This window comes from Ictalurus furcatus, chromosome 22 (genome assembly GCF_023375685.1).
Source record: "Ictalurus furcatus strain D&B chromosome 22, Billie_1.0, whole genome shotgun sequence".
Taxonomy (NCBI): domain Eukaryota; kingdom Metazoa; phylum Chordata; class Actinopteri; order Siluriformes; family Ictaluridae; genus Ictalurus; species Ictalurus furcatus.
In genome coordinates this window covers 931,182-942,308 of record NC_071276.1, presented here as the reverse complement: position 1 = coordinate 942,308, position 11,127 = coordinate 931,182, and the positions used below count along the sequence as shown (strand labels likewise).

The 11,127-nt window shown below is 44.7% G+C and overlaps 2 protein-coding genes across 3 annotated transcripts in view; both read right to left on the bottom strand.

Annotated features, from left to right (window-relative positions):
- Positions 1-5,155, bottom strand: part of sh2b3 (SH2B adaptor protein 3) — a 25,999-nt gene extending 20,844 nt beyond the window's left edge. The window contains exon 1 of the mRNA XM_053653979.1: positions 4,230-5,155. The gene's annotated coding sequence lies outside the window, so the exon portion shown is untranslated. The remainder of the gene's footprint in view (positions 1-4,229) is intronic.
- A 155-nt stretch (positions 5,156-5,310) lies between these two features.
- pheta1 (PH domain containing endocytic trafficking adaptor 1) lies at positions 5,311-11,127 on the bottom strand. 2 transcript variants are annotated; one of them, XM_053653980.1, is made up of 3 exons: positions 11,048-11,127; positions 10,108-10,183; positions 5,311-9,900 (listed from the first exon to the last, which is right to left on the bottom strand). In XM_053653980.1, the coding sequence occupies exon 3, from the start codon at positions 9,865-9,867 to the stop codon at positions 9,109-9,111; it is 759 nt and encodes a 252-aa protein (XP_053509955.1). In that variant the 5' UTR covers positions 9,868-9,900; positions 10,108-10,183; positions 11,048-11,127; the 3' UTR covers positions 5,311-9,108. The 2 variants fall into 2 exon arrangements, with proteins under 2 accessions (XP_053509955.1, XP_053509956.1); XM_053653981.1 differs by having other exon boundaries at positions 10,112-10,183.

The window sequence follows — 11,127 nt, the reverse complement described above, 5'->3', positions numbered from 1 at the left end:
AACAACTGTGTAATAACACACAGGATTTTATAGTTTATAAACACCTTAACGAGGCTGTAATAGAGCGCTATAATAACACCAGTATGTAGTTGTAGTGCATGATTCAGGTTAAATCATCTCTATAACACTCTTATAGCGCACGACACCTGTGTTTCTCAGACGTTTCCAGAGCCAGACCCCTCTGGCGCAGGCTGCATCCCTCCGTGGCCCCCTCTAGTCATCAAATGTTCCCAGTGTGTTTAGTTGCTCACTTCAGGCTCCTCTGTATTCACGTTCTCAGATAAGAGACTGCGTGCTCTATCGGAACATGTGAAAGTGCTGGGTTTTACCCGGCGTGTGGGGAACGGTTCTGTACTCCAGTAGATCGACACAGCTGTGTCTGGTGTGCGTCTCAATCTGCAGGGTGTAATTCACAACTCTCGTTATTACACACCTCACAGTGTGAAGGCTCACATCCCGCCTGCCGTATAGGTCCAACTCATTTACATAAACAACAGTCTTCTAGAATGTCTACCCCTCCCCCACACTTCCCCCCGCACCATCTGGAGGACCCCGGTTTGAGAACCACAGCCCTAATGAAAAAAAAAAAAAAAAGGTACGCAGTGTAGCGGTAACAAACACGGTCCTAAGTGTGAAACAGAACAATATACACTATATGATCTACACTATTTGGAAGAACGCACGTCACGCACGTCATGCACGTCGCGCGCGCTAACATAAACACGTTCCTCAGCCAAACCCCTTTTCTGTTTTTAAGAATGATGCCAGAAACTCGACTAACGCGTCGCGTGCGAAACAGAGCGGCCGTTTAGAAGTTACAGCGCGCGCGTGCGGTCAGAGATGTGGAGGGGCAAATATAACCTGTCTCACTGAACAGAGGGGGAAAATACTGCCCCTTAAATATAACCTGTCTCACTGAACAGAGGAGTAAAATACTGCCCCTTAAATATAACCTGTCTCACTGAACAGAGGAGTAAAATACTGCCCCTTAAATATAACCTGTCTCACTGAACAGAGGGGGAAAATACTGCCCTTAAATATAACCTGTCTCACTGAACAGAGGAGTAAAATACTGCCCCTTAAATATAACCTGTCTCACTGAACAGAGGAGTAAAATACTGCCCCTTAAATATAACCTGTCTCACTGAACAGAGGAGTAAAATACTGCCCTTAAATATAACCTGTCTCACTGAACAGAGGAGTAAAATACTGCCCCTTAAATATAACCTGTCTCACTGAACAGAGGAGTAAAATACTGCCCCTTAAATATAACCTGTCTCACTGAACAGAGGGGGAAAATACTGCCCCTTAAATATAACCTGTCGCACTGAACAGAGGAGTAAAATACTGCCCCTTAAATATAACCTGTCTCACTGAACAGAGGGGGAAAATACTGCCCCTTAAATATAACCTGTCTCACTGAACAGAGGAGTAAAATACTGCCCCTTAAATATAACCTGTCGCACTGAACAGAGGAGTAAAATACTGCCCCTTAAATATAACCTGTCTCACTGAACAGAGGGGGAAAATACTGCCCTTAAATATAACCTGTCTCACTGAACAGAGGAGTAAAATACTGCCCCTTAAATATAACCTGTCTCACTGAACAGAGGGGGAAAATACTGCCCTTAAATATAACCTGTCTCACTGAACAGAGGGGGAAAATACTGCCCCTTAAATATAACCTGTCTCACTGAACAGAGGAGTAAAATACTGCCCCTTAAATATAACCTGTCTCACTGAACAGAGGAGTAAAATACTGCCCTTAAATATAACCTGTCTCACTGAACAGAGGAGTAAAATACTGCCCCTTAAATATAACCTGTCTCACTGAACAGAGGAGTAAAATACTGCCCCTTAAATATAACCTGTCTCACTGAACAGAGGAGTAAAATACTGCCCCTTAAATATAACCTGTCTCACTGAACAGAGGGGGAAAATACTGCCCTTAAATATAACCTGTCTCACTGAACAGAGGAGTAAAATACTGCCCCTTAAATATAACCTGTCTCACTGAACAGAGGGGGAAAATACTGCCCTTAAATATAACCTGTCTCACTGAACAGAGGAGTAAAATACTGCCCCTTAAATATAACCTGTCTCACTGAACAGAGGGGGAAAATACTGCCCCTTAAATATAACCTGTCTCACTGAACAGAGGAGTAAAATACTGCCCCTTAAATATAACCTGTCTCACTGAACAGAGGAGTAAAATACTGCCCCTTAAATATAACCTGTCTCACTGAACAGAGGAGTAAAATACTGCCCCTTAAATATAACCTGTCTCACTGAACAGAGGAGTAAAATACTGCCCCTTAAATATAACCTGTCTCACTGAACAGAGGAGTAAAATACTGCCCTTAAATATAACCTGTCTCACTGAACAGAGGGGGAAAATACTGCCCCTTAAATATAACCTGTCTCACTGAACAGAGGGGGAAAATACTGCCCCTTAAATATAACCTGTCTCACTGAACAGAGGGGGAAAATACTGCCCCTTAAATATAACCTGTCTCACTGAACAGAGGAGTAAAATACTGCCCCTTAAATATAACCTGTCTCACTGAACAGAGGGGGAAAATACTGCCCCTTAAATATAACCTGTCTCACTGAACAGAGGAGTAAAATACTGCCCCTTAAATATAACCTGTCTCACTGAACAGAGGAGTAAAATACTGCCCCTTAAATATAACCTGTCTCACTGAACAGAGGAGTAAAATACTGCCCCTTAAATATAACCTGTCTCACTGAACAGAGGAGTAAAATACTGCCCCTTAAATATAACCTGTCTCACTGAACAGAGGAGTAAAATACTGCCCTTAAATATAACCTGTCTCACTGAAGTGTGTGTGCAGTGTGTGTGTGCAGTGTGTGGAGTGTGTGTGCAGTGTGTGTGTGCAGTGTGTTGAGAGTTGAGTGTGTGTGCAGTGTGTGAGTTGAGTGTGTGTGCAGTGTGTGTGTGCAGTGTGTGTGTGCAGTGTGTGAAGTGTGTGTGCAGTGTGTGGAGTGTGTGTGCAGTGTGTGTGCAGTGTGTGTGTGCAGTGTGTTGAGAGTTGAGTGTGTGTGCAGTGTGTGAGTTGAGTGTGTGTGCAGTGTGTGTGCAGTGTGTGTGTGCAGTGTGTTGAGAGTTGAGTGTGTGTGCAGTGTGTTGAGTGTGTGTGTGCAATGTGTTGAGTGTTTGTTGAGTGTGTGTGTGTGTGTGTAATGTGTGTGCAGTGTGTATAATGTGTGTAATGTGTGTGCAGTGTGTGTAATGTGTGTGTGTAATGTGTGCAGTGTGTGTAATGTGTGTGTGTAATGTGTGCAGTGTGTGTAATGAGTGTGTGCAGTGTGTGTAATGTGTGTGTGTAAGTGTGTGTAATGTGTGTGTAATGTGTGTGTGTAGTATGTGTAATGTGTGTGTGTGTAGTGTGTGTAATGTGTGTGTGAGTGTGTAATGTGTGTGTGTAGTGTGTGTGTGTGTGAGTGTGTAATGTGTGTGTGTGTAGTGTGTGTAATGTGTGTGTGTAATGTGTGTGTGTAGTGTGTGTGTGTGTAGTGTGTGTAATGTGTGTGTGTGTAATGTGTGTGTAATGAGTGTGCAGTGTGCAGTGTGTGTGTGTAATGAGTGTGCAGTGTGTGTGTGTGTGTGTGTGTAATGAGTGTGCAGTGTGCAGTGTGTGTGTGTAATGAGTGTGCAGTGTGTGTGTGTGTGTAATGAGTGTGCAGTGTGTGTGTGTGTGTGTGTGTGTGTGTGAAATTCTCTGCCTGAATTTCTGAGAATTAACTACGTAATTGAGCTGATCTTTCATAACGAGCCAAAAGAGCACATTACACACTTTCCACGTTTCACACACACACACACACTCCACCCGCTCACTTTTACATAGCATGTGTGTGTGTGTGTGTGTGTGTGTGTGTGAGTAAGGATTATCGGCAATTACATAATGCGCGTGCGTTCCTCATCCACTTACAGCAGGAAAGTTTATGTATCCGCAACATAACCTACCAGTTATAGAACTCAAGTCAAATCCGGGGAGACCCTCCACACACACACACACACACACACACACACACACACACACATAGATCTACAAAGTACAAGCAACTTTTTTTTTTTTGACCCAACAAACCCCACGAACAAACTTTCCTCCCGCTCCACCGTTATAACACGTAATAACGCGCACGCGAACAGCAGCGTGTTACAGATGGCTGTGTGTCCAGAGAGTGTGTGTGTGTGAGCGTGTTACCTGGCGGCCCCGGTGCGCGCGGCTTTCTCTCTCATCATGAACATGTGCGGGTGACTGCAGAGTCGCGCTCGCGCTCACAGGAAGCAGCCTGAAGCGAGAGAAAAAACATAACACAGAGAAAAGAGCGACAACAAGACACGCGCAGAGAAAAGGGGGGGAAAAAAACCCTTACACGGCCACTTCCGGTGAAATAAAAGTCACCCCGCTTACACACTGCACATGAGGCTCACTACTCCGTCATATAACACCCGGTTAATGAATCACTCAATACTTTATTAATCAGTCAGACCAGATCAGATCTAATCGAACACAGCCGAGGAAATACAATCAAATACAGTAAAAACAAACCGAATAATCACTGATAATCAAAATAAAACCAAAACATATAAACAACTGTTTACATACGCTGAACTAATATCCACTGGAACAGAATTCAACCAGAAACCTGAACAAGTCCACACATTCAAGCGACTCACTCAAATTAAAGAATATAAACATTGGATTTAATGAAAATAAAGAAATCAGACAAACTAATAAAATCAGATACACTTTAAATTAAATTAAATGTAAAATAAATATTAATTTAAGTAATTAAGTGTTCATTTAAATGCGCATATATTAAGTTAAAATGGGGGGAGGGGCTTTCAGACTGGTGGATTTATCCGGACATTAGAAGAGAAAGAAGAGGACACTGTACTGTACTGTTTAACAGTGTTTCCATCCACACTGACCCCTGACCCCTGACCCGAATGTGTGTTGGGTCTCCAGTCCTGCCGCTCTGATCAGCTCCTGGTGTTGATGTTTTATAAACACACCTGAGAGACAAACACCGAACTGTGAATACTACAACTTCCAGGACCCCGAGCAGTGGAATAACCACCACCACTCGGTGCTGAAGCTTTGGAAGGGTGACAGAAGAGTGGAGTTTACACAGCGACACACCGCCACCTGGAGGTCACGCGCTCTACGCCACCAGGTAATCTCCAATAACAGCAGCTCTGACAGTACTGCACTCATTCGTTACTATAGTAACCGCTCGTTCCACAGGGACTCGTGTGGCAGAAGTGCCACTAGTGATAAACAGATGGTTGATACTGCGAAGTTTTCCTAGATTAGACAAGACGACGTTTATTTGACGTCATTTACAGAAGGAGTCTCCAGTGCCAGTCGGAGGCGAAGCTGTAACGTGATGTTTTCCGGCACGTTCAGGACGGAGGAGTTTACGCTTGTTTGTGGTAATAATCGCCTTCACGGTGGTGACAGCGCGTCCGCTTCATCACACCACACTGCCGTTGAGTTATTTCACAGCCCGGGCACGGATTAGTTCAGGAACTTTACAGTGAAACTCTCACCAGACGCTTGTTGGGAAAAAAGAAGTGGTTTATTTGCCAATACAATCATTAGACACAGAAACAGGACAAAAACATTACAGACTCGGAGTGTTAAAACATTTCCCAGGAATTTCTTCTGCACAGATCAACAGTTTTAATCTGGGACACAAGAGAACGTGCAGCGTGGGTTACAGTCTTACTGAAATCAGGACAGGTCAGTACCGTGTCCAGGGTTCTGTAGTGTCTCAGTCCTGACAGAGAGCCACGGTTCTGTCTGTGAACACTTCAAAATCACGATAATCTAGTTAGAATTCATTCTCTACCAGCAGCTCTGACAGCAGCGCAGGTTTTTATATCTCAGTGCGCTCGTCCTAATACGTTATTGTTTCCATAGCAACACCTCGTTCACAGGGACGTGTACGGCGGATGTTCCACCATTTAAAAAGCGCTGATGTGGTGAAGTTTTCCTAAAGAAAGGAGACAATCGGTGCGTTTACACGGACAACGATAATCCGATATGAATCCGATTAAGACGATACTCTGATTAAGACACTAGCATGTAATCAGACACTATTGATGACCTTAATCTGATTAAAGTCATACTCGAAGTAAACACTAATGGAATTAAGACATGTGGAGTATTTCCTGTTTTAGTCACATTATGGACGTGTATTACAGACACGTACACACCTTAATCACACTATTAACGTCGTGTGGGAGTTTTCACCGCATTGTGCGACAGGACACGTGCACACACGGCAGCGCTCAACCGTTTGACGGCGAACAAGAGAGCACGGCTGCGTCCCAAACCGCGTACTTACCTGCTATAGGCCTGTAATTAGAGGAAATAAATGTGGCTACTATATTGACGATAAGTATGCGATTTGGGACGCACCCACCGCTTCAAGCAGTCGTCTGTTTGCACGTACAGCATGACAAATAATTAACCGCACTTAAAGCGTTCGTAAAAAAATAAAATAAATAAAAACACCCAAAACTATGCACGGTCCAATAACGGAGACGAACTGTATGTTGATATGTGAAATTCTGGAGGGACGTCGGACGGCGTGACGCGGTGACGTAATGACGCGGCTGTTAATCTAATTATGATCTAAAACATGTAAAACGGGAACATGACAGGAATATTCTAAAAGCGACTCATGTGAACACCTTAATCACATTATTATCTTACTCAGAGTAAGCTCAATAATCAGATTACTGCTGTCCGTGTAAACGCGGGTATTTATTTAACAGTTAAGGAAGGAGTCTCCAGTGTCAGCGCATTGTGACAGTCAGGGATCGACGGTTATAGCTGCTGTGATGAAAAGCGGTTTTTGTAGAAAATCGAGGTGTAAAGTAAGACCCGTGGTTCTGTAACACATAAAGGCGAGTCACTGCTGTGGTGTCAGAGGAATAGAACACGCCGCGTTGTGCTGTTTCAGGAAAAGAACTTCGGAACGGTAACAGGCACTCCAGGTCTGGATTGTTTTCCTCAAATGGAAAGTGTTCGATTCCTTCGGTACTCCTGCGCTCAGGCTGCACTTGGTGAATGTGGATGTGGATAAATAAAAGAGTGTTAAATGTAGAGGTACATGATGTAGTAGATGTAGTAGAGTACACAGATATAGATATAGATATGATATATAAACGGAGTCTCTGTAAAACCCCAGTATCAATGTTTCTCCCAAAATAAAAAAGTGCAACAGGTCGATTGCTTGTTTGTCGTCGAGTACCGCGTTCTTTATTCTAAATAAAACGTGTTTATGTCTCGTAGGACAGACATTCTGAAACGCAGACATCGCTGTCGAGTGTAAACGCTGTACATCACAGTACACGGATGTGACACGTACACACTCGACAATTCCATTACCGTTATATACTTATACATATATATATATATAACTAATACATTCTGCTAAAGACCAGCTCCAGCTCGCTAACGTCGCGCTCACACATGCTACAGCGCTAAACACGGATCGTTATTAACAAAACATTATGAAATAAAACTGGATTTCCACCGCACAAAGGAACAAAACTTTTAGCACCCGTGCTGGACGTTTTCTTTCTTTCTTTCTTTATGGTTCCTTTTAAAAATGGGCGCCTATGGTAACTAACAGGTCTCGGGGGCGGAGCTAACAGCGCTGGTCATCACTGATTGGTGCAGCACCACAGAGCCGATCATTCAGACAGAGCGGCCATTTTATAAAGGACATGAATCTGTTGAGCGTGAAAGTGTTTCTGAGTACTTTGTTACCGTTAGAGTACGGACACTGTAATCATACCGGATCAGATACCGGAGATAAAAACGTATAAACCCGATAGAGTCGTGTAACAAATATAACTCTATCATATTAATACGTGTACGATACCGCCGTTTGAAGTTGTTTCATTCTGCACGTGATCGCATTGGGGTTTTTTTTTAATGTATGTGGATAAAAGCCAGCGTTCTGCGGAGGTCAGCGTGGACGGGGACGTATTTTATATCCTGTAGACTCGTCACGTGTTTCAGCAGTTATTTTAAAATCACCTCACTTACAATTTGCTCAGTTTAAAGCTTGCAATCAATGATGGTTTCAGTATCGTATCGTATCGTACCCGGTCAGTACTCAAGGTTTCAGTATCGTACTGAACCAGCTCTACTCTGAATCCGTTGTGTTGTGTAGCTTCTCGACGGTTTAAGCCCCTGACCCCCCGAAGACTCGTCAGTTCCTGCTTTTTATTTCCAGAGTACGGTGGAAACGAACACGGAGAAATAAAAGGCACTGAAATATAATGGCACGCTATCCGGAGGTGTCCTCCTCACGTCCTGTTTAAAGATAAAATCTTAACATCACCTTCAACACGTAGTAAACGTTAAAAACCGTATAAAATGTATTAGTGACCTCTGTATGTATAAAGATTAAACACAGTGAGTATAAAAGTGTAATAAAACTCCTGGTAACAGAGTATGATTAGAAGAAGAAGAAGAAGAAGAAGAAGAAGGCAGGATGGTGAAGCACCGAGACGACGTCGTTAACTCTGTACCCTTAAACGAGAAGGCGAGACGTCTGCTGAGACGATACGGACACGTTAATTATTCACGTTCAGTAACTTCCTGTCGATCTTTCAGTCTAGACTCTCGTACACGGCGATGTCACGCCTCTGTTTCTCCGTTTACGTCGTTTCAGTACGTTTTAATTCCAATCTTATTCGTGAAAAATGTGTTTCTATGGTGAACGTGGACATTTATGAGAGTCTCGCTTATTTCGGAATTAGTGTAAAAATACTACGGTGGAAGTTGGATTAGACACGGAGAGACTGAGATTTGGATTAGACACGGAGAGACTGAGTGTATATTTGTTCCGTACACTCAGCTCCTCGTCTCAGCAGACTGCCCCCCCCCTCTGAACGCATGCTGGTGTTAAAGCTTCACACGCTCGGCTGGGAGTCACTCAGGACTCTGTGTTATTGTCTTATTTGCCCCGCCTCTTCCCAAGTAACTCTACAGTTCTGAAATCTGAGATGTATCGTGACTCTGATTATCGCCCCGACTCCAACACACTCTCCTGCTACTGACTCTGCAGCCACTCGCTGCGGATCTGAGCCACTTCCTTTCCGTACCAGTCGTGCAGTTTGGAGAAGCAGGTGGTCCCGGGAGACACGCCTACCCCTCCGTGAGCCACACCCACTTCAGGGGGGCTTTTCCTGCGTGGAGGAACGGGTGGAGGACGCGCCTTCACGCCACACTCGCCCTCCCAGGCCACCCCGTTAGCAGCCGTGGGTTTGTTCCAGGAGACGCTGTTGTCTCGTCCCGGAATTATGAGCTCGTCGGTTTGCGGTGGTTCGCTCCAGGAAATTCCGTTCTCCCTGCCGGCTGGATCAGGACGGAGCGCTGCACTTTCCTCCCCACCTCCTGCTGCTCTGTCCTCGTGCCTCTTCTGTGCCTCCTCCAGCTGCTTCTCGAGTTCACGCACCACCAGGCGCAGGTACTGGAAGCTAGCGCGCGCTAACGCCTTGGCCCAGTCCTCCATCTCGGCCTGTGTGTCGGCGGCGAGCGTGTGCGTGTGGCTCGTGCCGAAGCGTACGGCGAAGGCGAAGTCAACGCGCTCGCTCTCGCACAGCTCCACCGTGCAGCCCTCCAGCACCACCAGGCCCACCGGCTCGCGCCTCCCGCGCTCCTCGAACAGGAACAGCAGGTTGGCTTTCAGAACGCACCAGCGCCGGTGGAACGTCCCGCTGCGCTCGCTCTTCTTCATCAGGAAGCCCGATTTATCCGGGGGAACGCCACAGGTGGCGTACTGCACCACGCTCCGCTCGTTTAGCTTCATCGCCACACCTCACACACTCACACACACACAGAGCTGAGAGAGAAAGAAATAAAACCAAAATAAGAACGACTCATTAACACCTTCATTAATCTACGAAGGTCTGTTTAATCAGACGGAAGAGAAGAAATGTGCAAAAATATACACAGATGATTTTCTGTTAACAGAAATGACAGCTTTTATACACACACAGGAGTGTGTAACGTTACGAGTGTGTGAGAAAGTGAGGAAGGGTTGTCTTACACACACACACACTCGGGCAGCGTCGTCTCTTCACATCACATCACCTACTGACGCCGAGGCTCACCATCACAAAGCTCTGTAACACACACACACACAGTGAGTAAACAGCACGGTGCAGACACTCAGAGGCACAAGTGTATGTGTGTGTGAGTTAAAGATAAATCTGAGCGCTGCAGTGGAACACTGACCATCACAAGGTAAATTTGTCCATGTCTTACTTCCTGTTCACACACACACACACACACACACAAAAACTATCTGAACGTATTTACTCATCTATTTTCAGTGTGAATAAACATGTGAACACAACATTATACAATTTAAAAAGCGTAATGTGATATATTCTTTAATACATAAATGACTGTTTACAACTTGAGAATTCAGGAAATTACGTAATCAGCCGTCAAACGCATCATTAACATCTGCATCGCTAATAAAAGCAACATCTGTACGGTAATGAAGAAACATTCTCCAGGGTCTCGAGTAAGAATGCTCATTTCTTTGCAAAACAACACAATTCCTGCTATTCTGCGTGATAATATTTTTGTAAATCTGGATATAAATAAACACAATCAGCAGTAAAAGATTTAAAGCGCCGTCAGCGTTTTTGTTGTTGTTACTTTCCCAACCACATTCCGCCAAATCAGGCTTCCTGCACTGTGATTGGCTAGCGGGTCACACGCTAGCCCAACCGTCCAATCAGCGTGCTCCCAGAGCGAACTCCTAACCAATCCTATCGCAGGGATCGGCTGGAATAGGCGGGACTTTGGAAAACTGGTACGGGGGGGAAAAGCCACGCTAATAAGCCTTAACCGAACAGCTATGAACAGAATTTAATCAAATTATTTTAAATACTACATTTAGAAGACATTAGAGTGATAAAGTGGGTGAGAATTCATTAAGCAGATTAAACATTTAGCTTTGCTTTGGTTCATCTTACCGAAAACATCCAACGCCGCTTTCTTCAGCCCCGCTCGCGCTGCTGCAAGTCCTGCAGCCCGGAGTCACGTGACACCAGGC

Excerpts from the sequence above, each read along its gene's own strand:
- pheta1 (XM_053653980.1), bottom strand. The coding sequence starts at position 9,867 with ATGAAGCTAAACGAGCGGAGCGTGGTGCAGTACGCCACCTGTGGCGTT.